The 25,484-nt window shown below is 51.3% G+C and overlaps 1 protein-coding gene and 1 long non-coding RNA gene across 5 annotated transcripts; one reads left to right on the top strand and one right to left on the bottom strand.

The window, feature by feature from the left end:
- Positions 1-821: 821 nt before the first annotated feature.
- On the bottom strand, positions 822-15,807 carry LOC131836724 (uncharacterized). Of its 4 annotated transcripts, none has more exons than XR_009355740.1 (4): positions 12,822-15,805; positions 5,416-5,831; positions 4,719-4,910; positions 822-1,815 (listed from the first exon to the last, which is right to left on the bottom strand). It is a non-coding gene; the product is annotated as an uncharacterized LOC131836724 (long non-coding RNA). The 4 variants fall into 4 exon arrangements; XR_009355739.1 differs by lacking the exon at positions 822-1,815 and having other exon boundaries at positions 3,587-4,910; positions 12,822-13,576; positions 14,048-15,805; XR_009355738.1 differs by lacking the exon at positions 822-1,815 and having other exon boundaries at positions 3,587-4,913; positions 12,822-15,807.
- Positions 15,808-16,077: 270 nt separating this feature from the next.
- Positions 16,078-21,557, top strand: ZFP36L1 (ZFP36 ring finger protein like 1). Its single transcript, XM_059182420.1, has 2 exons — positions 16,078-16,289; positions 18,754-21,557. The coding sequence occupies exons 1-2, from the start codon at positions 16,233-16,235 to the stop codon at positions 19,711-19,713; spliced, it is 1,017 nt and encodes a 338-aa protein (XP_059038403.1). The 5' UTR covers positions 16,078-16,232; the 3' UTR covers positions 19,714-21,557.
- Positions 21,558-25,484: the final 3,927 nt, after the last annotated feature.

Raw genomic sequence — 25,484 nt, 5'->3', positions numbered from 1 at the left:
CCCCGGCCCTACTGGAGAGTGCCCTATTCCTCATTTTTCAACTCATTCTTCAACTAGAGAGAAAGTGGGGGCTCCATCCCAAGTGGCCTGTTCTTCCCAGAGCAGGGCGGCCCTTCTGGAGAGGGAGAGGACAGCAGTGGCTTTTGCAACACCCAGGAAGATTCCTGGCCCAAAGAGGTCTCAGAGTATGTGTGCCTTGACTTTGATCTAATTTTGATGTTTACATGAGGCTGCTGCCGTTCAAACAGAACACCTAGGATGGGGTGTCTCCACTGTGGCCCCGAGAGGCTAAGGGCTGATGTTTGCCGACAGCCCCTCAACTCAGACGCATCCTTTATCAGCGCTCACTTGTGCTAAGACACTTCATGTACCTTAATCTCATTTAGCCTCACATTCTAGGAAACGGAGCATGTGTGGTAGTACCCATTTTCCATTTGAGGTTAAAGAGGTTGCCCACTCTGCTATAATCTCTCTCTGCTGGAAAAAATAATTCACTTTACTTCAAAATACACTGGAACCAACTTAAGGATCATTTTCACTGAGTTTAAAAGCAGTGCCAAATGAACACCAGGCTCTTCAACTGTTTCTCCCCAGCCTGCGAGGCCCCCGGGGACGGGATGGCAGGCACTCTTGGTTCTCATGTGTGTGGGGGGAGGAGGGTTTGGGGCACTGTCCTGCCCCCTGGGTGGTGGTCTTCCCGCCTCTTCTCCAGCTCTCCCCACTCCTGGCAGGTGTCCCACAGCCTCGTCTCCTGTCCAAGAGCACATGTCCTCAGGAAATAAATATCATGTTATAAGAACAATAAGACGCAAATCCCTGAGTTAAAAACATTTCAGCTTTTATGAACTTCAGACATTTAATTATGGAAAATTTCAAACATATACAGGAGGAGACAGAGAAGTACAATGAAGCCCCACATACCCATCACCAATGTGACTGACTCTTGGCCAAGCTTGTCCACGGACACCACCAACTGCCTCCCCACCTCCCACATCACACTGAAGCAAATCCTGTGTCACAGGCCTACCATCTCATCTGCAGCATTTCTTCATGTATCTCTAAAAAAAGGGGGGAGCTTGTTAAATTTAGCCACCCTGTCTTTATTTCACTTAAAAATTAACAATACCCCTTAAATGTTAACAAGATTAAGTGAGTGTTCCCATTTCTGGAACATTTTTGAACTCTTTGCTTTTCTACTTTAAGAAAGAAAATTGGCCCTGAAATGAGAATTTCTCAGCATTTGGTCATATCCTTACACTCTAGCTCCTAAAAGGACAGATCTCTGAACTTGGATGGAAATGCCCAGTTAGTAAGTTTCTGAGGCTCGTGATCCCCGCGTAAGCTTGCTCCCCCTGCCACCCTTGGCCTGGCCGGGGCTGTGCACGTAGTGGGTGCCAGGTAACTATGTGCTGGGGTTCACGGAAGGATGAACACATGCAAGGGTGGGGATGCAGCCGAGTTGAGCTAATGCGGGAGGACTGGAGCGCAGCCCCCTGCGTTCTCCCACCCACGCTGTGAGTGGCTGTCCTTGGCTCTCTGCACAGTGCTCCACCCGCCAGCTGCCTGGGCCTCCTCTGGGACCCTCTCCTCTCTTGCTCAGGATACTTGACTGTGTTCCAGTGACTCCGTGGAACCCCACTTTGTGGGGCCTCCGGCCTTCTTCCTTGGTCTTGCCAATTTGCTGCTGAACACACAACAACAGTTGACTAGGGGTGCTTTTAGGGAGGGGGAGCTGGTCACATGGGCCAAGCGCCTTGCTCGTCTGTCCTCATGGCCACAGCCCCAGGAGATGGGGGTTGCTGTCACTGCCATTTCCTAGCGGAGGAGACCACAGGAGACAGGTAAGTCCCTCGCTTGCCTAGGCAGTGACAGTGCTGGAATTTGCGGTCAACCTTGAAACATGGGCTACTCTTCATTGTTTCCCAAGTGTTAAGACTGGTTTGGCAAACTGCTCAGTTGTGTGGCCCAGGACCAGGCGCTTACCCTTTTGAGGGCAGATCTCAACAGGTTGGGACCTTCAACCACTGTGTACCTTTCCCTGCTATATTCACATCTGCCAGAGATAGAGCCTGACTTCTTACTATACACACCCTTCTCAGGAGATTAGCTCAGTTGAATGGAATAAATTTTAAGTCATTCAGCCTCTAGTTTCCTGGTTTGTCTTTTTTCACGGTTAAATAATAGTTTGAGTCATAGATTGTTTGACTGTGGCAGGTTGGAGGATGAAGAGGGATGAGAAGAAATCGGGTGAGTTTCCAAGGCTATAACCAAGATGTGATCCCTGCTCTATGTGTGGCCACATCCCTCAGTTTTTGATAGAAGAAAAATGTGACTTTGGGAATGTAGAGAAACCGGGGTCAAGTACTTAAGAATTCTTGGGGAGAAGAACCTGAGAGGGCATAGTTTCCTTTGGCCCAGTCAATCAGAGCTCGGCCAGCGTGGTTTCCCCTTGGCTGAATTTTGGGGGAATCAGTTTTAGGTGGCCTGGTGAGCTCGGGATTCTGTCCACCAGCAGCCCTCCCCATCCACGGCAGACGGCCTGGACATGCCAATGCTGGGCGCTGTACCAAACTCGCGTTTTTACTTCCTTTACTTCTTGATTTTGCCTTGGTTTGCTTCAGTTCACTCCCTGAGGCCTGTGGCCCTAGGGAAATGGATGCGGGGGCAGAGGTAGGTGGGATTATGGGAAATGAACAGCCTAGGCAGACACAGAGGAGAGACACTGGCTGACTCACAGAGAGAAAGAGGGGCAAGAGAAGGCTGAAAGGCCCAGCAGACAAAGGGAGAGGAACCAGCGTCTTCTGCAAGAGTTCCTGGGATTTATAAGGGGACTATAAGGCACTGAAGGTGAACTTCAAGAAACTAAGCTGTTTGCCACCCTAGCAATGAGAAAACTGTAGCTATCTTTAGGTCCTGTTGGGAATGCCTGGAAACAATTTTAAATCATCTAAGTTGTTTCTAAAAGTTGCATTTGCTGGGACTCCTCTGGCTCTGCACAGAGGCCGGCAAGGCCGGCAAGCCGGCTTCCAGGCACACCCCTGCTGTGTCTGAGGACTGGGTTAGCCCTGGGCCACAGAGAGGTGTCTGGGAAAAGCCTTTCCTAGGAGGGGAAAAGCCTTTCCTAGGGGAGGAAAAGCTCGTGGCACAGCTGCATCACACCCAGTGCTTCTCCGTCACCAGGCTCCTCCTGCTCGGATCCCCCAGAGGGCCCTGCAGAGGGCACCACGATGGAAGCCACCAGACTCGAGCGCGACCTGGAGTGGATTTTGGCCTCACCCTGGGGAAGACGAGCTCTCCCCCTGAAAAACACCAATGGTGGGGGTGAGCTGAGGAATTGTAGGACAAACAAGAGCCTGCAAGAAGGCTTGCTTTTCTGGGACTGTCCTCTGCTCAGTGTTAGAAGTGTCTGACGTCATAAAATGCACGAAGACTCAGAGCGTTACCCAGTGCGGTTGGTTGAGGGTCGAAGCAGTTTTAAACTCATTGCTGCCTCTCTTTCCCTCCTGGGTCTCTATTTTATTTTATTTTTCCGGTGTTGTTTGCGTTCCCATTCTTCTCTTTCCAGAATATTTAGAACTCCCTCCTCTTCTTTTTCCTTCTCAAGTTCCTTCCCCACCCGACTCTGCCTTCTTAGCGTAATTTTTCTTTTTTCTTTTGGCCTCCTTGTTTTACATCTGGATTCCTGGATGGTTTATTTTGTCTGTTTCCCGAGTTCCCCTCCTCTCCTCTTTCTTGTCGCTCTTCCCCCCTTTTCTTTCAGCATCCATGCGTTCCCCTCAAGCTTTCCTTTGGGCCACACAGGTTTAGGCTTTATTCTTGCTCATTTCTTTCAGCCGAGCTGGCAAGAAGGAGGCCACAGCCGGCAGGCAGAGCCAGGGCGGCAGAAGATGACCTGAGCATCAGAAGATTCTCCGGCAGCCCTGGTGTCCCTGGGAGAGGAGCCCCCTTCTGGAGGCGGGGCGGGGCTGGGGACAGGGTTCCTCTCCCCGCTGCGAGGGTTCACATGGGCTGCCAGGCTGGAGCTGAAGTTTGGGGCAGATGGTGTTTCCTCCACGGTGTGTGGGCCTGGGCCCCATTGCTCAGGGAGGCCGTGGAATCCGTCCCTCTTGGAGTGGACAGGTGGGGGGATTCACCGGGATCCCCCTAAAGGTGGGCGCTCTGGGGAGGTGCATGGGGAATGCATTTCTAGCAAAGCTCTGTGCTGTGGGTGGGAGGACTTGCAGCATGGGGGGCTGCCTCTTGGGGGAGTCTGGGTGTCCTTTGAGAGTTGCTCTGTGGCTGAAGACCCCCTCCCAACACCCCCAGCGCAGCCCAGCCTGGGGGTGTTTTCAGGGCTCCAGGAGAATGGAAGTAGTGGCTGATCATCTCAAGGTGTCTTAAAGGTGGCTGGTCACTGAGGAGCAACACAGACCCCACCTGTGGGAGGCCCTGAGGCTCAGCCTCAAACTGATAGAAGCAGGTGGCACTTCTCGAAGGGTGCGGTGGCGGAGAAACTCTAGAAGTCGCAGCCGCGCCCCTCCCATGTGGAGTGACAGAGAGGCGCGTCCTTGCTCTGCTCCCCAGCTGTCTGAGGCAGAGCGACTGGAGTCCATCTGGCCGTCCCCCACCCTCCCCACCCCTGACCCATGCTTGCCTCCCACCCCGGGCTCTCGGTGCCACTGGGGCCTGGCTGAGCTCTGGGGTGGGCCTGGCTGAGAAGCGACTTTGTCGATGCATACCTGGGATGCTGGGGCCCCAGAGCCCCCACTGGATGTCCATCCGGCTGCACCGTCCTCTCCTGGGCCCCATGGGGATGGTGGCCACGTGCTGCTCCGCGAGTGCCATCGAGGTCTCCCTTGCCTTCTCTACCCCTGGCTCGCCTGCCTGGTCGCCTCCGTGCCTCATCATCCTTATCAATGTCCAACGTTCTGCTACTTTAGACAAATATCATTGATTATATATAGAAGCTGGAGAAAGAGCTTTGCTTATTTTATAGTTTGCTTCTGTTTGCTAAGCCTTCAGCCCTAGAGTCCAACTCTTGGGGTCCAGCATCCTCTCAGACTCCTAGAACCAGAAGGTCCAGGAGCCCACAAGTCCTCACGCCTGGGCCCTGTGGCCCCCCCTTTGTCTCTGGTTGAAGGCAGAGCCTCCCTCACTGCAGAGAGGCTTATCCTAGTCCGGAGGAATGTCCAGGGGACTTAAGGGAAGGATGGGGAACTTGCTTCTAAGTTTTCCTCTCAACTCTGGCAGGAAGGCTGGGGGCAAAGACCGGACTCTTGGATGTAGGAATTGGGGAGGGGGGCGCTGGGAGGGGAGCTAGGGTCCTAGTAGCCTCTTGCCCTTCCCACCTGAACCCGAAGAGCAGGCCCCCACACCCTGCGGTCTCAGTGCCCCTCGTTCCCGCCACCTCCCTCTGCCTTCCCTCTTCCCACATACCACGTTGTATAAATATTTAAACCCCCAGGCTGGCAGGAATCTTTCTCTAGCCGCTTCCACGGTCTCTGCGAGAGCTTGTTCTCTCCCTGAACAGCTGCAGCAGATCTGGTTGTCTTTGGTCAGACGAGGGCAGGCCCTGGTGTGGGGGCCCGTGGCCCCCGCAGGGTGGAGGGTTTAGTTGGCAGGAGAAATTCAGCTTGGAAGAAATCACGGGATTGTGGCAGAGATCCATCCTCTCTCCGGCTGCCTATGTGCCGACCCTCCAAGAGTTGTCAGCTCCCTGCTCTGCCTGGGGGGAGGGGGGGGCGGTGGATCCTGCTTCTGGAGGAACAGCTCCCCAGGGTGGGGTTGGTCCCTTTCCGGGCTGGGCTTTGCAGGAGAGGCTGGAGGATAATTCCAAAGCAAAGGGGCTGGGGCTAGGACAAAAGAGAAACTTAGTTTACTTGTGAGCACTTCACAGCTTCTAAGCATGCCACCCTAGTGGGGAGCAAGAATTCGCTGGAGAATCTTCCTGTCAGGCCTCTCTGGACCTCCGCCCACCAGTCCCGGGTTCAGTCCTTCTATCCCGGGGGGCTGAGGAGTGGAGAGGACGATGCTCCTTTTCCCGTCTTCACTGGTGACCCGAGAAGCAGGAGTTTGCCAAGGAACAAGACTGGCATTTGCTGGATTCTCAGGGGCCGGGCACTGTGTGAGGTACTTCGCCATATTCTCATGTAATTATTGGAGTCATAAGCCCAGCAGATTTTTTAGCTTACTTGTGTGTCTCTTCTTTCTGTCCTCAGAGAGCACCAAGTTCCCAGACACAGGGGCTCTGTCTTTCTCTGGTCCTTTTGGGTTTAGTGGGTACCTCTGAGAGCCAGCCGGTGGACACAGAGCTCACACCCCCTTCCTGTGCCTCAGTTTCTTCCACAGAGAGGTGATTAACCTGTGTTCTATAAAGCATTCCAAATTCAGCACAAGAGCAAGTTTTTAGGAAGCCACATGGTGGTTTCCTTTAAACCCCTTTCCTACGTATGGGGGTGTGTGTGACATGAGAGACGGTTCCGGTATTAGGCACAGAGAAGTGTGTGTTTGGTGCTTGGGGGAGGCTGAGGAGAAGGAAGACAGGATTAAAAAGGCCTAGATTTCATATCCAAAAAACCCCCAAATTCAAGCAGTAGAGCCACTGATGATAGGGGTATGGGATGTTCATGGGGCAAGGGACAAAGGCACCCACACTTTGTGCTAGAAGGCAAGCAGCCAGGTTCAATCTCTCACTCTCTCGGGGGCTCAGACCCCTTCCAGTAGTGGGACAAGAGCAGAGGTCAAAGGTGCCTGGATGAGACTGCTTGGTGTTCAGTGGGTAGAGAGGCCCCCTTAGGGGCCTGGGTTTGGCCTGCTGGGGAAGACACCAGGAGGAAGGTAGGAGCACACAGCTCAGAAGTCATGCAGCTGCAAGATATTCCTGCTTGCTGCCTGCTTCCCCACCCCCCAAAGGTGAAACAAAACCCAAATAAAAGCCTGACCCGGCAGATATTAATACTCCAGAGCCAGGGCTGGTGTGCAAGCAGCCATCCCCCCCGCACCCGCCTTCCCCCTTGTGTTTCTATAAGCGGCTGAAATAAATTTAGCGAAACAACCCCACCCGTCTGAGGGCCCAAGATTTCAGAGCAGTGTGACTCTTTACCCTGAAAGCCCCTGTTTTTCAGAGCTGAGAGCTTTTTGCTTAAATTCCCTTTGGGAATGGAATGCTCGCAATCTGGAATAATCATGGTCCTGCAATCACCTAGTTCTCATCGATGACCAGGATTTCCCCACACTAGGACTTGCTAAAATGCCGATCTGCACATGGGCTGCAGCTTCAAGTGGTCAAGGCGATGGGGCTGAGACCTCGTTGGATCCACTGGGGCATTTATTATAAGATTATTCTTCATGATGTCTGAATGTTCAGCCAGGTCCCTCTGCTGTCTGTCATAAGGGCAGCAGTTATGGCTGGCTAAGTGATTAAAGTGATTAAGTAGAGACTCTAATCACTTTCGGAGAGCCTACTGTGTGTTTGGTCCTGTTCTAGGCACTGCGGGGTGAGTTGAGAACAGAGAGACTACTCTCTCAAGGAGCATAATCCTCGTGGGAAGGGAGATGTCCGAAAGGTAAGTGACTATTAAAAAAATAAAAACACCTGCAACTAAGGTTGCACTTAATAGTCAAAGACTGAATGCTAGGGCGCCTGGGTGGCTCGGTGGGTTAAGCCATTGCCTTCGGCTCAGGTCATGATCTCAAGGTCCTGGGATCGAGTCCCGCATCGGGCTCTCTGCTCAGCAGGGAGCCTGCTTCCTCCTCTCTCTCTCTCTGCCTACTTGTAATCTCTCTCTGTCAAATAAATAAATAGAATCTTTAAAAAAAAAAAAAAAAAAAAAAAAAAAAAAAAAAAAAAAAAAAAAGACTGAATGCTTTCCCGTAAGATTGGGATCAGATGAGGGTATCCACTCCCATTATGCCCATCCAATATTATACCGTAAGTTCTGGATGGGGCAATAAGGCAAGAAAAAGAAATGGAATGGATGTGATTGGAGAGGAAGAAATTAAGCTGTTCCTACTTGTGGATAACATAATTGTCTATATTAAAAAAAAGAAACAAACACATAGGGGCACCTGGATGGCTCAGCCGGTTGGGTGTCCGACTCTTGATTTCTGCTCAGTCATGACCTTAAAGCTCTGCGTGGGGTGTGGAGACTGCTTAAGGCTCTTTCTATCCCTCTCCCTCTGCCCCCAGCCCACGTGCATGCTCTTGCTCTCTCTCGCTCTCTCTCTCACAAAACAAACACACACATAAAAAGCAAAACTCAAGGTATCTACAAAAAAAAAAAAAAACCACAAAACAACCTTACAACTGAACTGACTTTTCTAAGATCAAAGGATACAGGCCAATACACACAAAACTGTCTTCCTGTAAGCTAGTAATGAAGAATTAGAAACTGAAATTAAGAGAAATATTATAATAGTTTCTCCAAAGGGGGAAATACTAGGTATAAATCTAACTAAACATGTATAGGACTTATATGTTAAAAACTACAGAACACCAATTAAAGAAATCAAAGAGTGCAATAAACAGACATACCATGTATGAGGATTAGAAGACTCTACACAGAAAAGACATCATTTTTTCCTGAATTGATCTATAGATTTAACGCAATTCTGGTAAAATTCCCAGCATGAGTTTTTTTTGTAGATATAGACAAACCAATTCTGAAACTTACATGAAAAGGCATGCAATCAGAATAGGTAAGACAATTTTGAAAAATGCAAATCAACTGGGAGGAATTACATCACCTGATTTTAGGACTTACCATAAAGCTACAATAACCAAGACAGTGTAACACTGGCAAAAGAATGAACACACAGATCAATGGAACAGAATCAAGAGACCCATATAACCATGGCAAATTGATTTTTGGACAGGCACAAACAATTCAATGGAGAAATGATAGTCTCTTTCATCAATGGTGTTGGGATTGGACATGCAAAGGCAAAAAAAAAATGAATCTCAACCTAAATTTCCCATCGTTTATAAAAATGAACTCCAAATAGATCATAGATCTAAGATCTAAGTGTAAAACATAAAACTATTAAACTTCAGAAGAAGACAGACTCTTAATGATACAGGATCAGGCAATGAGTCTTGGACAGGCCACTAAAAGCATCATCCACAAAAGATAAAACTGAAAAACTAAACTTCATTGAAATGAAAAACTTCTGTTCTCTGAAAGATATTTTTCTCAGAGAATGAAAAAATAAGGTATAGAATGAAGAACATATTTGTAAATTACCTATCCCACAAAGCAGTTGGTGTCAGAATATATAAAGAACTCTCAAAACTCAACAATAAGAAAATAAATGACCCAGTTAGAAAATGGACAAATGGATTTGAACAGATACTTTACCAAAGAGGACATACAGATGGCAAATAAACACAGGAAAAGATATTTAACATCTTTAGTCAGGAATGAAATGCAAATTAATACCACTACACACCTATTGGAATGACTGACACTTAGAAGTGTTGGTGAGGATGCAAAGCAATTGGAAACTGTCATGTCTTGCTGTTGGAGATGCTGTTGGAGTTGGCAATTGTTTATAAACTTCCACATACACTTACCATTTGTCTCAGCAGTCCCACTCCTACTTATTTACCCTAGAGAAATAGGCACTGTGTTCACACAAAACTCTATACACAAATGTTTCCTGCAGCTCTATTCATAATGGCCCCAAACTGGAAATAATCCAGTGTTCTTCGACAGGTGAATGGATAAACAATGGTGTACCCACACAGTGAAACAGTATTCTTCAATAAAATGGAATGAACTCTTGATACATGTGACAACATGGATAAATTTGGAAGGCATCATGTTGGGTGAAATCGAACATACTATGCGATTATACTTACATGGCATTCTGGAAGAGATTAAGTGACAGTATAGGGAACAGATCAATAGTTGGGGACTAAAGGATGGGGAAGGGCATGGCTACAAGGGGATAGCATGAGGGAGGTTTTTGGGGGTGATAGAGCTGTTCTATTTCCTATCACGGGGGTGTTTTCATGAATCTATTGATGCTATATGTCTGTACACCAAATATAGGTTAATTTTTCTGAATATTAAATTAAAAAGTAAAAAAAATATGTTATAGGAATGATTATATACTCATAAACTGATACAACTATTCTGAAGGAAATGAACATGGCAATGAGGACATAAGAGAAGATACCTTGCCTTGTTGGGGGGAGGCAGATGCCAAGAATGGTTGAGGAAGTGATGATTGAGCTGGATTCTAAAGGATGATTTAGAACTTACTTGGGCCTAAGGAAGGTCAATTCAGATAGAAGAAATAGCAAGTGTCAAGGCCCTGGGGCAGAAGGAAGTATCTTTCATTTTCATCTGAAACTGACCAGAACATGGGGAGTGCCCTGAGGGGTGGGAGAGGCAGTGATGGGGAGGGAGTGGTATGAAAGCCCAGGCTGGAACCACAAGAAGGTCAGATTCTGCTAGACTGAGGGTATAGTTTTATTTTAAAAGGATGGGCAGCCAAGGGTTTTAGGAAAGTGTAACACAAGATCAGATCTAGGTTTTGAAAAAGATCACCAGGGTGCCGTAAGGAGAGGGTTGGAGGGAGAGCAGGGATAGAGCCTAACTAAGTACACAGGAATCTTTTTTTTTTTTTTTTTTTTTAAAGATTTTATTTATTTATTTGACAGAGAGAAATTACAAGTACACTGAGAGGCAGGCAGAGAGAGAAGGAAGCAGGCTCCCTGCTGAGCAGAGAGCCCGATGCGGGACTCGATCCCAGGACCCTGAGATCATGACCTGAGCCGAAGGCAGCGGCTTAACCCACTGAGCCACCCAGGCGCCCTAAGTACACAGGAATCTTGGCGTTGAAAAGAACCTCTAAAACTAGCCTTCCCAGTTTGGGTACTATTCACATTTTGGACCAGATACATTTTGTTGGGGGGCTACCGTGTGGATGTTTAGCAGTATATCTGAACTTTACCTTCTAGATGCCTTCCTTCCCCCAACAGTGACAACCAAAAATGTTTCCAGACACTGCCAAATGTTTACTGGGGTGGGCGAAATCATTCCTGGTTGGGAACTACTGTTCTAAAATAAACAAATCCAGTGTTTCTGGCTTCATAATAGAATCATCGGAGGAGCTTCGAAGATACAGATGCTGGGCCTCACCCCACAACAACTTAGTGGAATCTTCGGAGCTGGGGTGCGATGGGGTGGGACAGGGCTTCTGTATAGTTTTAAAAGCTCCCCAGGTAATTCTGCTCAGAGTGATGTTTGAACATCACCTGTCCAGTCCAACGTCCTCTATGTACAGAGAGTAGGGAAGCCCAGAGTAGAGAATAACCTACTGAATGAAGAAAAGGAGCTCCAGAATCTGAGAGTCCTGACTCCTAGATCAGTACTCATTCCATTAGACTCTGTCACCTCTAAACGGCTGCACAGAACATTCCCTGGATGAGCTGCAGAAGCCCAGCCTCCCTGAATGACCAACTCTGGCCTTTGGAGCCTCCCAGTGCTAAGGCTGCCATGTCTGCTTGCGGCGGAGCCCAAGCCCTCCCTTTCTGCCACTGCTGGAACCTCTGCGATCCTTCTTCTACTCTCGCTGCCAAATGTCAATAGCAAGGTTCAGTAACGACTGAAAAATGTATTGTGTACCTACTTAGGATCTACTCCTGAGGCCCAGGTAATAGAGTTGTCCTCATTCTCAAGGAGTTTCTAGTCCAGTGGGAATAAATAGATTAATTCCCATAAAATGCAGCTGAAGTCTGAAGTGGCACCACTGGGAGAGAGAGTCACTTTGCCTGCTCAAGGAGCTGCCTGAAGTCCCAGCAGAAGGAACCTCTTGAGCAAAGCCCCAGGGAGGGCTATGCAGCAACCACCAGCAACTGCCCCAGTTGGGAGGACTCGAGGGCAAGGGGCTGTCTGAGCTAAGCCCTGGCTGGGAGGGTGTAGCCTTTCCCACCATCCCAGAGGCTAAGGGACCTGCTCTTGGTTGTGCAACTGGTGACTGGCCAGCATAGTTGGGCTTCCCATCAAAGTTTAGGTGGCTCAGAACTCATGGGCTTGCTTGTGTCCCCAGGCAGGCCCAGGCAAGAGAGCAGTGGTCAAAGGTGTTAGCTGACCATTTCATGGATGTTTATACGGAAGAATCCTTTTACAAAGGAAATACTCTCCCAAATGGGTTTTGTGGTGTAGTGAGGCCCCAAGAATGGTTTAGTTTACATACAATGGCTAGGCATACAAAAAGGGTTTTGGTAGGCCTGAAACTAAGCACTTTACTGCCAATTTTAGGCAGTATTATTATTCGTATTCTAGAGATGAGAAAACAGAGGATTTGGTCACGTCTTGAAAAGTCACACAGCTAGAAAATGGCAGAGCCAAGATTTGGATCCCGATGACCCAACTTCAAAGTCTCGGACCACTGATTCTCAAACCTTAACGCCTGAGTCACTAGCAGGAAATCACTAAAAATGCAGATTCCTGACCCCACCCCAGAGCATCTGATTCACTGGGCCCCGGGGCCAAGCCAAGGAATATGCATTCCACAGGTACTACAGGTGAACTCTAAACAGGTAACTCTCAGGCCACACTTGGCCATACTCCCTCTCTCTCTAATCCAGAGACCTTGCAACTGTCCCAGGGTCTCAGGCAGCAGAAGCTGGGGGTGGGGTGGGGCGTGGAGGGCACCCAATCCGATGAATCTGGGGCTTTGTACAAATGACCTGAAGCCGAAGGGCTCCAGGATGGCAGGTTCTGTGTTGCAACCAGAGCCAGGAGGGGATCCCAGGGAGCGGTGCCTTGAAGGGCAGTGGTGACAGTGACCAAGGCCTGGCCCGCTAGGAGCCCGGTACCCCACTCTCTCACCTGCTGTGGGGAGTGCCCACGGTCCAGACTGGCCCATGAATACGTCCGTCGCGCTTCCCTCATTCCGAGGACTTTCACTTTTCTCTTTGAACGCAACCTAACACCTCCAAGCCAAAAGTACCTGGCTAGGCCTTCCTCGCGAGGATATCGGCTGCAAGGGAGCCTGGAGGGCCCGGAAGTCGGGCCTGAAACGGAGGACCCGGGCGACCGCCTCCCGGTCGGAAGCGGCAGTGCAGGTGAAGGGGCGGCCTCTCCAGACCCGGCGCGAGTTAGGAACCCGAGCGCCTACTGCCTCGCAAAGGAGGCGGGGAGGGCGGCGCACGGCTTTCGCAGGGCTTCCTGCCGTGGTCGGGGCTGGCGGCCATCCTCGCTGCCTTCGGGCACCTGCACAGCACGTCCGGCCGGGGCGGGCCGACTCCGGTCCCCAGACTCCCAGCCCACTTCGGCCCGGCTGGACGCGGCTCCCCGGCCCGCCGGGTCAGCGAAGGGTTAAGGAGGCTCGCTCCCTCCCCGCGGCTCCCTCACCCTTGGAAAGTCCCCGAAATGACGTTTCAACCCGACAATTAAAAAAGAGTTTAATTATAGAGACAGGCTCTGGGAGCTGGAACAAACTCGGTGGGTCGGCGGGGCCGGTAAACAACTCCGGAGCGAGCGGGCCAGGCCGCCGCCCCGCCGAGCCCGCGCCCCGGGAGCGGGGGAGGGGAGCGGCGGCCGGGAGTTGGAAAAGCGGAGGAAATTCGAGGAATCGGCGATCTCTTTGGGGGTGGGGTGGGGGTGGGGGGAGAAAAAAAAAAATAAAGACTTTTTCGCTAGCTTGCGGCGCCGGGCAATGTGACGATACTTCTGGCTGGCCCTGCAGCCGCAGGGGGACAGCGGGTGCGGGCCAGGCCGGGGGCCGGGAAGGCGGCCCCACCCGCTCCGGGGCCCCCTTCTCCCTCGCTTCTCCACCCCTCCTCCGTTCCCCCAGCAGAGCTTCGCGAACCCTCCAGAGTTAAAGACCAATGGGCCTTTTTTTGGAGGTGGGAGGGGGAGGGAGATAAAAAGACGAAATAGCTTCACATCAGGACGCAGACTAACCTTGTGGTTTAACGCGCAGCCTGCTCTGTCCTGAAATCTGGAACTCATTACCTCATCACTAAGAAACTGCTCGACGCCCCCCCTCCCCGACTTGGAGGGGGAGCATGGGGAAAGGAGCGAGCAAACACTCCTTTAAGAAAGAAACTTACACTTGAATGATTTAAATTAAGGTGGATGGAAGTTATTTCCCTTTCTGGCGCTTGCCAGATTTCAAGAAAAGCTGAAAAATGGGAACGGGGCGTGGTGGTGGTGGTGGTGGGGAAGCAACAGGAGGCTGGACAGCAGCAGAAGGAAAGGCGAGGGGCAGCATCCAGGTCAAAAATGGGGGCCGTCATCAGTTTAAGTCAGAGGGACCATATAACAGCAGACCCGGCTAGGATCGCGTAGATTCGTGGCTGCAGCAGTTGTTGTGTGTTTCTGAAAGATGAAAAACAACCGGTTCCTTTCGTTGTGATTTGGAAGGTTTCCCTGGGTCCGCTCGGAGGTTGACGAATACATCAGAAATGTAATAAAAATGCGTGTGTGGGTGGGTGGGTGGTGGTGGTGAGAGCGCGACTCCAGCGCTCTGCTCCGCCCGCCCTGTCCTTTCCAAAGAAACGTGCTCATAATGGGGTGACCTAATTACATCGCAATGGAACCCGCTCTTAGCCACTCAGCGCTCGGGGTTTCATAACAGACCGGGCGGCCTCGAGTGCTGGGAAGAAACGTGCGAGGGCTGAGGAGGCGGCCGGCACGCGGGGAAATAGGAAAGAAACATAGCCCCGCGATTTCCGCCTGGGTCTTCGCTCCAGCACCGGGGCGGGGGCCGTGGGCGACACGTTAACAACTTTGTATTGGGGTGGATGGAGGGGCATGCGAACCTAACAGTAAATATATCACAGTCTTAAAAGGAGTAATCCATTGGGGAGGGGGCTTTCGGTTTCGAGGATCTGCTACTACCGTCCTCCCCCCACCCCCGCCAAAACAGCGCAGCGTGACAAGCCATATGTTCCGTTCCCGTGGGGGCGGGGGAGAAGCAACAAGAAGTTAAAAGTGTCGCCTCCCCCATTTCTTTACCTTCATTCTTGCCAAAGTAACTTTTTTTCATTGTTCAAGTGTCTAGGGGTGTGTGTGTGTGTGTGTGTGCCCCCTAGTTCAGAGCGCGCGTGGAAATTGGTGCGTTAATGATTTTTTTTTTTAATTGGGCGGGAGGAGGGCGGACTGGAAAGGGCATTCACGAGGGTTCGGGTTTTCTTTATGAAAAACTTTTAAGGTTGGGTGCGTGAAATAAATCCCACTCCCAGGCCTGTTAAACAAACAACCAATCCTCCCGGGTGGTGGGCTTTTCTGCGGCTCCCCCTCCCGCGGTCCTGCTGCAAAGCGCAGGAGAGTGTAGACGCGTGCGGCGCGCGAAATCTTGCTGCGCTCGCCCCGCGGGGCCGGATCCTCCCCGGGGAAAAAGTCTCCCTAGTTTCCCCCACCACTCTACCTCCGCCCCGTCCAGCTGAGGACCAAAAAACCACCACCACCAACAACACCCCGAAACCCCTAGACCTGAATGCTTTCTGCGTCCCCAATTCCCGATCTCCTGGCCCTGCCCGGTTGGGGAAGACAGCCGAATGAAGACGAGAACTCGGGAAACAAGTAAGTTATGGGGGGCACTTGGAGAAGTTTCGGGGGAGATCTGCTCAAGATGGAAACCGCAGCCCGGGCTCTAAGGACGGCCTTCTGCTCCCGCTTGCAAAAAGAGAAAGTCGAGCCCGCCTTCCTGCCCGACAAAAAAACAACACAACAACAAGAACCCCGAAGAGGGTGGAATGAGTGATGTCACAGAGCCGCGCTCGCAGCCTGACAAAGGGGGGGCGCGCCCCTCCCCCTCGCGCAGCGCGGCCCCAGAGAGGGGCGCCCCAAGCGCCGGGTAGCCGAGCGAGCGGACTCGAAACTTTTCCTCTTTAAGAAAAAAAAGTTGTGTGCGACTCCCAGTCGGTTTTTTTTTTTTTTTTTTTCCTTGGGCTTCTTTCCTCGTTTCCCCTCCCCCTTCTTCCTTTTGAAAGTTTTTTTTTTTTCCTTCCCCGAGTTTGACCGCATGGCTGATTCAACTTCAGTGTCAATCAACTTTTTTTTCCCTCCTCTTCCTCATTTAAATAAGTTTAAAGCTCCTCCTCCCCCGGCCCACCAAATCTGAACTTTATAAATTGGGCTTCGCGCTCCGCGGCGGGGAGAGTCAGAAAGGCGAGGGGCGCCGGGAGCAGGCGTGTGGGACTCCAGACCGGAGAGCCGGAGGCTGCGCCTTCCCCGCACCGAGACCTTCGCGACACACCAGAACCCGTCCCTGCCCCCGTGCGAGCGCCCAGGATGACCACCACCCTCGTGTCTGCCACCATCTTCGACTTGAGCGAAGTTTTATGCAAGGTAGAGTGGGGCGGAGGATTTGCTTCTCAAAGTTTTCTTTTTTGCTTAAAGAAAGAACCCCTAAAAGTTCAGGTCTTGGTAGGCAGGGAAGAGAGGAGGGGAGGCGCGATGGGTCTTTTTTCTGCCTCGCCCCCCCCCCCGCCCCAGTTTAAAGGAATTTGGCTCTCCTCTTTCCACCCCGAGTTTCATCAGGTCTTCCCGGCGACTGCATAGGAATTTGGAGACCAGAGATTTGGGGGGCGAAGTTGGAGTGGCGGGGTTGCCCGGGGGGCGCGGGGCGTTGGCGGACTGGGGCAGTCTTGGGGTGGTTCTGTCGTCCCTAATGGGCTGCTTAAACCGGGTTTCGCTGATCTGTTCGGGTCGCGCTCCGGGTCTCGCCGCCGCCGGAAGGGGGTTCGAGTCTCTCCAGCCACACTGTCAAGCCTGTGGGGTCAGCAGGGGCGCCCTTTGGGGGAAGTTGAGTCTCGGGAGGACGTTTTGCTGGGAGATTTCCCCCTCTGATGTGGAAGGGCTGGGAATGTGCGAGAAAAAGGCCAAGAGTTGTGATTCAAAAGGATGTTGCAAAACGGGTTTGCAGTGGGGCTTCAGTTTGCCCCAGCGCGGTCAGGCTTCCTTCTGTGATAGCCTTTGGGGTGCTGAAAATTATGGGGTGAAAATGGGACTGGGGTTGACCCGCTTACCTGTTTTCCAAGGGAGTGGGGGAACTCGACAACAAAATGCCGGCCTTATGAGCTCAAGGGGCTCTGTGAGGAAGGATTTAATGGGGCCTCCTTAAGTGGTATAGCTTGCCAGCCGGTGTGGGAGAAAAAAAAATAGCAGGTTTTAAACACTAAATGTCCCAGGAGTGCGGTTTAAGTGTATATAGCAAAAGCCTATGGATATTAAATTAATTTTGCCCCCTCTCCCCAATTTGAAAGCAGGGAGCTGCTAGGCTACTTTTAATTGCTAAAGTGTTTTGCCTTCTTTTAAACACGTCGGGTCATGTCGCTCTCTTTTCTCAGCTTGCTTCTCCAGTCGGCCCAGCTGCCAGGGCCCCAGGGCTGCAGGGCTGGGGTGCAGGGACGCCGAGGAGCTGAAGAGCAACATCAAAAAAGTTTGAATTTCAGCTTCCTTCCCTCCTTGTGCTTTCCCAGACTCCAGTTGCCCTGGCGGCTCCCTGAGCTTTCCAGCACTTCCTTCTTTTCCCGGCTTTCTCGCTCTTTGATCTATTTCTTTTTTTTTTCTCGCCCTCTGCAACCCCCCCCCCCCCCCCGCACGCGCAGGACTTTTTAAATGAACCTTATTGTTGGGAACCAGCTCTCAACTTGGTTCCTGTAATCTGCTCCGTGGGGTGGTTGCTGTTACAGATTCCCGATCCCCTGTAGCTGATCCTAAGGGACCAACTTTAGAATTTGTACAATGACACCCACATGGGCTGGGAGCCAACTCCCAGATCCCCGGCTTGCACCCTTTCCAAATCTTCGGTACAGATTGGGCAGGTGACCAGGGGCCCATTGGAACAGAAACCTGTTTGTGGTGGCACTGCTTCCCTCCCCCCAAATCCACTATTGACTAGGAGGCGGGTGGGGGATGTGGTGCCTTCCTTTTCCTTCCCACCTGCAGCTTTGCGTTAAAGATTAAACACTGGCGCTCTTATCCACCCCTGCCTTTGCAGCCAGAAGACTAACTGCAAAGGCATCTTTTGCAGTGGAGGGGGTGGGGTGGGGTGGGCTGAGAATGGTGGGGAGATCATTGTAGAAGACACCCCTTCCCAAGCATGGGGCAGTGAATTTTGTTTTAGGAAACCCATCGTTCTCCTGGCGGGGACCCCCCACCCTGACCTAGGATTTTTCCTGCCCGCTTCCACTCCCCCTCCTCTCAGCAAGATAAAGCAAAGGCAGTCTGGAAACCTGTTGCCAAAGGAAGGGAACACTTCTGAAGAAGGAAGTTGAGAGTCTTAGACCAGGTCGTGTGTGTGTGTGTGTGTGTGTGTGTGTGTGGTGTGTAGTGTCTAGTGTCAGTGAAGGAGGGATTGATTAAAAGGGAGGTACTCCTAGTGTCCTGAGGTTTACCTGTTAGGGGGAAAGGGGAGTCTAGAGAAGTCTGAGTTGTGTGAGATATTTTGAGCTGAGGAATCTATTGGGGAGGTAAAGAAGTTAGATTTTGTGGATCAGCGTGGTACCTTTGGGGACAGGATACGGAGGCACGTTCCAGGGGTGTGCAGGGAGTAGGGTGCGTGTGTAACAATTTCATAGTGGTTGCGATTTTGTGGTTTCTTCTGTATGGGGCCAAAGTAAAGGTAGGTGGCTGGTCTGTGGGAGGAAGAGTGGGAGGGGCTTGCTAGGACAGAGTTAGCGATGGTTCCTTAGAGACATTAGGGGGCATTTCTGCTGGTGGAGGGGGATGCCCTTAGTGGTCCCTTTCTCAGCCCTGGTGGATGGCCTTTGTCACTGACCACACTCTCTCTCCCCTCTCTTCCCTCCAGGGTAACAAGATGCTCAACTACAGTACTCCCAGTGCAGGGGGCTGCTTGCTGGACAGGAAGGCGGTGGGCACCCCTGCCGGTGGGGGCTTCCCCCGGAGGCACTCGGTCACTCTGCCCAGCTCCAAGTTCCACCAGAACCAGCTCCTCAGCAGTCTCAAGGGCGAGCCAGCCCCAGCTCTGAGCTCTCGGGACAGCCGTTTCCGAGACCGCTCTTTCTCAGAAGGGGGCGAGCGGCTGCTGCCCACCCAGAAGCAGCCGGGGAGCGGCCAGGTCAACTCCAGCCGCTACAAGACGGAGCTGTGCCGTCCCTTCGAGGAGAACGGCGCCTGTAAGTACGGGGACAAGTGCCAGTTCGCTCATGGCATCCACGAGCTCCGAAGTCTGACCCGTCACCCCAAGTACAAGACGGAGCTGTGCCGCACCTTCCACACCATCGGCTTTTGCCCATATGGGCCCCGCTGCCACTTCATCCACAACGCCGAGGAGCGCCGCGCCCTGGCGGGGGCCCGGGACCTCTCCGCTGACCGTCCCCGCCTCCAGCATAGCTTTAGCTTTGCTGGGTTTCCTAGTGCCGCTGCCACCGCCGCTGCCACGGGGCTGCTGGACAGCCCCACGTCCATCACCCCACCCCCCATCCTGAGCGCCGATGACCTCCTGGGCTCACCCACCCTGCCAGATGGCACCAATAACCCCTTTGCTTTCTCCAGCCAGGAGCTGGCAAGCCTCTTTGCCCCTAGCATGGGGCTGCCTGGGGGTGGCTCCCCAACCACCTTCCTCTTCCGGCCCATGTCCGAGTCCCCTCACATGTTTGACTCTCCCCCCAGCCCTCAGGATTCTCTCTCGGACCAGGAGGGCTATCAGAGCAGCTCCAGCAGCAGCCACAGTGGCTCTGATTCCCCCACCTTGGACAACTCAAGACGCCTGCCCATTTTCAGCAGACTTTCCATCTCAGATGACTAAACCAGGGTAGGGAGGGACCCCCTGCCTACTCCACCCTGCCCATCCTTCTTCCCCTCACCTCCCTACCCATCTGATTCCCTACAACCCCTGCATTAACAAGGTTAAGCTCAACCCCTTCCCCCAGAACCTTGGAATGCCCCCCTCCCCCACCCCTAACCCTCCCCCCTAACATAAGGACAAGTCAATTTGTCAGTAGCTTCCTCTGGCTTGAAACCCCCCTCTCCTCGATTTTATAGCCCACTTACCACGCATAACAGACAAGTCCCATATTTGTCAGTAGATGCCTTTTCCCCCCTCGGCTTAAGCCTTAAGTGCCAAATCACAAAAGAAAAAGCAGTAACAGTTTACAGAAGCAATTTAGTGCCTTGTAATCTAACTTTGTCACTGTGACTACATTACCTCTTCAGCGCCAGAGGGCACCCTTGGGCCTCCCGGAGCCTCTGCCCATGGGGAGGGGGAGGGGACCCAGAACCAGCAGCTCCCTCCACTGGCGGCCCAACTGCACCTTCCCTTACTTCAGCCTCCCACACACTTCCTCCTCCCTCTCCCCATGACCCCCACACCCCTTTCGGGAGAGTTGTTGCCAGACTCGGGTTTTTGGGGAAACCTATCTTGACATTCAAAACCTTTTTCTTCCCGACCTGAACCTCTGTTGACTAATCTTGCCTGGGTTCGTGTAGGTCTACAGGAAGGAAGACTGAAAAAGTGGATGAAGATTGTGATATAAGTGGGACTTTGTGATTTAATTTTTTTCTTTTTTTTTTCTATTTTTTTTTTTTTAAGTGGGGAGGATGGGGAAGCTAGATGGACTATGAGAGACTTGATTTTGGTGCTAAAGTTCCCCAGTTCATATGTGACATCTTTAAACAAAAAAAATAACAAAAAAATGAGAGAAAAGCTAAAAAAACATGTAAGGGGTGAGCAGTTAATGGTATTCATTCCACATACAATATCTGTGTAAAACGATTTCCTGTAGAAGTAGCTTTAATGGTTTTTGCTCTAGAATACCGTAGGTCTATCCTTAGAGCACTCACGCCATGCTTTTTTCCCTGGGTTTTAAACTTCATATAACTTTCAGAAATTGGAGAGCAAAAATTTTGCTTGTCACTGCACATCAATATAAAAAAGCTTATTTAACTTATCAAAACGTATTTATTGCCAAAACTATGCTTTTTTTTTGTTAATTTTGTTCATATTTATCGGGATGACAAATCCATAGAATATATTCTTTTATGTTAAATTATGATCTTCATATTAATCTTAAAATTTTGTGACGTGTCTTTTTCCTTTTTTTTCCACAGTTTTAATATATTATTCTTCAACGACATTTTTTTGTAACTTTACACTTTTTTTGGTTATTTTATTTTAAAAAAATGAAAAATTAATTTAAAAAAATGCAAAAAACTGTTGGATTATTTATTTTAGAAATTTCCCCCCTTTGTGTTGGACTGCAAATTGAGTTTCTTCTTCTTTAGGCCTTTTCACAGCTAGGACTGAGAATGTATGTCAGAGTTCTGTGACAGTACAGAAGGAAAACAACTTTTAGGTATGGCTTCTAAAAGGGAAAAAAAAAAAAAAAAGAAACCCTTTGACTTCCACGTGCCCATCTCAAGACATTCCGACTGCAGATTTGAGGTTCTGGATTCCAGGTTTGGAGTTTCCAAGGTTAATGCAAACAGAACTGGCACACACATTAAGATGAATGTAATTATTATTCCTCTTGCTGGTCACTACCGTCGCTTTCTATTTCTTTCTTTGTGTGAATTTATTTAAAAGAAAAAAAAACTTTTTGTAACGACTATTTGCAGTTTAAAAATCAATAAACCCCGTTTTTTTTCAAGAAACACGAATGGTGAAGCTGGTTTTACTCTGTCTGTAGGTTTGTCCTATGTATGGGATGCAGGTGCTCCGGAGGAGGAGGGCCCCTGGTTGCTTTTTTTCTTCCTCCTCAGCACTCAACCTATGCCTGTTGATGCAGGGAGTTTCAGCAGAGAGGGGATGGGATGGAAATTTATTGCAAAGGAGCCCAGATTTCTCTGTTAGCCTCCTGGTGTATTGGTTCTTGACAGGGACCAGCCTTGGTGGGTTGCTTTGGAGGGCCTCAGAAAAGCTTGAGGCCCACGCTGTGGTCTTCATTCCTTGGGTGGTGCCTGGAGTGTCAAAATGGTGCAAGGGGAACCTAGCACATGGGACTCCAGCCACTTTGTGTTTGAGTTCTTTTGAGTGTTCTAGGCTCATTTCCACCACATGAAATTGACCTGAAACTGAAGGCTCTCAACACCTATGGTGGGGTGGGGGGGGCATGAGGAAGTACTGTGGGCTTGGAGAGGAGCATGTGGGATGGTCGGGGGCCCAAAGCAGAGGCCTGGGGATGGGGGTGGTTCTCCCAGGAGCTGACATGCAATTCTGTATTTGGAGGGGGAAGTGGCTGTTCAACCCATCAATCATAACAGGAAGTCTTCAGGAGTTCCCACCACCTGAGTCTTGCTATACCCCTGATGCTGTACAGAATAGGTGGCTTGTCATCTTGGGGAGAGCAGGGGCCCCTGGGCTAGAAGCACTGCAGCCAAGGCCAGAGGACCACTTTGAAGCGGATGTTTTGCCTGCCAGCTGGGCTGGATCCTAACAAAGACCCTGAGTCTGGTTCTTAAGAGCAGTTCTTTTTGGAGAGGCAGGGATGGATTTTGCTTTTGGAAGCAGCCTTTGGTTCCTTGCACTCAGTAAGTGGTGGGGTTGGGGCAAAGTAAGTTGAATTTCCACTTTGATCCCACCAGGCCTCTCCCAAAGGCAGTTGGGTCTGCTGCAGACATTGGCTGGGCTGTCCTTGAGGCTTGGGATGACCTAACCTACCCTGTCCACTTTTGCTTTCCTGGCGAGCAGGCTCCTGCTGCAGAGCAGATGCATGAGGGAGAAAAAAGGTCAGTTACCTTTCCTAGGGCCCGGGATGCTGGTGGAGGTAGGGGGAAAGCAGCCCTCCTTGGGACTAGAGTGAATCTAGGCTGCTTGTCCCTGAAGGAGGGAATGAGGGGTGTGTGTGTGTGTGTGTGTATGTGTGTGTGTGTGTGTGTGTGTGTGTTGGGTGGTGATTTAATTGTTTACCTTGAACTCATTCCAGGGAAGCATAGATGAGCCTATGGCAGACATATTTCTATTTCTTCAGTTCATGGTGACACTGGTTGGGTTTCCGGGAGCAAAGAATACCCACCAACCTCCCCAGAATGGCTTCTGTTGGAGTCGGTCCCTTGAGTGATACCAGTGGTAGAAGCATTGACTCCTGGAGAGTAAGGGTTGCCTGTACAGGAAAGGGGAGGCTCCCAGGGCCTTGGGAAGCTCCCCATTCCCAAGCCTTGACCCTTTACCCCACCTAAGCGTCTCTGTGGGAAACACACAGTCTGGGATTGCAGCTGCTCAGGCCTATACATGGCTATCACCACAATGTTGGATTTTTTTTGCCATCTAGGTCTTTAAGGGAGAGGAGGAGATAGGGTCAAATCTATGTGGGAAAGGAACTATCAGGAACACTTTGGGCCCTTTCTTCCAGGCTGTTAGAAGATGGAGGGGCCTTGGCAACAAGTCTGTGCTGTAGGCTGGTGGGGGTCCAGGAAGGTGTGAGCCCAAAGCTGGCATGAGACCTCCATCCCTGAGCTGCTCCACAGCGGGGAGGACAGGAGCCAGGTAGGGGTGGCTGAAGGTAAGGCCTTTGCCAAGGGAAGTGGAGTAGGCAAGGCCAGTCTGCCTTTGTCAGCAAAGTTCTTTGAGCACAAGGACTACCTCCCCACCTACTGTCCCCAACTTTGGGGCATTTCTTGTTTGGGTGCCCACATCAGGGCAGGGCCTCCATGGCTGTTGACCTGGCAACCCATGGTCTGATGGTTGGGTACAGGTCTTCCCTTGGAGCAGCAAAAGGCTGCTGAGCAATGACTTACTTCTCTGGGCCAGGAAGCCTCATTTTCAGGGGGAAGGTTGGGGGGGTAAACGCAGCTCATTAGCATTCTGGTGAGAGGAGGGCCTTTGAGAGAGCAGGGAGCAGACATGAGAGAGGTTTTACAGCTCATTGGATCATGAAGCCCTGGTTGCCAAGGGGGCAGAGAGAGTCATGGCAGGAGGAAGTTTCCATGGCACGGAGGACCAGAGGAGATGGAAACCTTTAACCTGGGTTCGAATCCAACCTCCCTTGGTGTCAGCTGTGCCTCGGGCGGGTGACTCAACCTTGGATTTCTCATTTGTGCCTCAGAAGTGACTGATAATCAAGTGAACAGGGACAAGTTAGCAGGATCAAGTTAGCAGGGACAGCTCTTCATAAATGTCAGGTAGTCTGAGAATTTTATGTGTGTGAGCTCACTAGGTGCTCACAGGACCTCATGGAGGAGGCACGTCTCTCACTTTCCATATGGAGAAATTGGGGTGCAGAGAAGTTCACCAGTTGGTCACACAACTCGCAGCGTTGGGATCTGAACACAGGCAGGCCAGCTCCCTGCTTGCCTTTCACTATGTCACCGCCCGCCGTTCTGAGTACGTTTGGCACAGTCCCTGGCACATAGTAACTGCAAATCGACCAGTGTCAATTCCCATCTCCCCGGGCCCCTGGAGACTCTGTAGGGGCACAAGAAGCATCCAGTCAGATTAGATGACTCTGCGCACACCCCTTCGGTGTCATGATCTCATGTCGCACGCGGCCTGGGATTGGCATGTTTGGAGGACAATGCCTGGGAGGAGGGGCAGGCCACCCCCTTGGACTTTCCCCTTCTCTGCCTGCCATGGGGTGGCTTCTGTTAATGATCAACAGAGCAAAGGGTGCCCCAGGGCCACCTGGGGAGTTGGCCCTGTGCCCTTCTTCCCCTGGGATCTCACTCCCCTGCACGTAGCCGACCATTTAATCACGTCTGGCTGGACTGCCTGAAACAGCACCTGAATTCAGAAGGGGAGGGGGCAGGGGAGACTACCCAGGCTCCTCACCTCCCTGGCTGCCTTGCGGATGGGCCTTCTCAGGCCAGTTTCTGGTCTGCTGGGCACAAGCAGGGACCCCGAGAGTTGGGAAACAGGACAAAACCTTGGCCTTTTCTTGAGGTCAAGGCAGCACTAGAAGTCCCTGCATTGACCCATGTTTTGGTGGGTAAAGCTTGAATTACAGAAAACCTTCTGGCCTAAGGGCCTACAATGCTTTTGGAGGAGTCACAAAGGGTGACATCTGAGTTACTGTCGTGGGAATCTAGTCTCTGAGCAGCCAGGGCAGGGCTGTCCCCATGCCAGGCCAGGTTCCGTCCTCCTGCCCGTGACAGCCAGCTGCTGGTCAGGGGATGAGGATGCTTCCACCACATTTAGCCTGTTTGCAGTTATTCTGACATGTTGGCGAGGGCCAGGTCTCAAGGGACAGAGCTAGGAGTGACAACCGTACCTGCACCATCAGCTCGAGGCACAGTGAAAAGAAATATTGGCCATGGCCAAATCTGAGGCGATTTTCTCACCACCTGGGGCCAGTCATGTAGCTGCCCCCTGACTCCCACTTATACCTCAGGGAGAAGGAGCTCATGACCACATGGGACCGAGTTCAAGTCTACCCACCCCTGTGCTGTAGGGGGACCGGAGGCTCTGCTGCCCACCCCCCTCTGTGAGGAGCTGGTTTTGGTGTCAGAGGGCCATGGGTTCAAATCCCTGCTCAGAGTCAACCTCACTCTGTGACCTCTGGCTAAAAACAGAGCAAGCAGCTTAGAGACCCAGCTTCCTCATTTGCAAGATGGGATGGGGACAATGAGATGATGGTAATGACATCC

The sequence above is a fragment of the Mustela lutreola genome, chromosome 7, assembly GCF_030435805.1.
Source record: "Mustela lutreola isolate mMusLut2 chromosome 7, mMusLut2.pri, whole genome shotgun sequence".
Taxonomy (NCBI): domain Eukaryota; kingdom Metazoa; phylum Chordata; class Mammalia; order Carnivora; family Mustelidae; genus Mustela; species Mustela lutreola.
The sequence above is the reverse complement of the archived record's forward strand: the minus strand, read 5'-3'. Positions and strand labels throughout refer to the sequence as shown.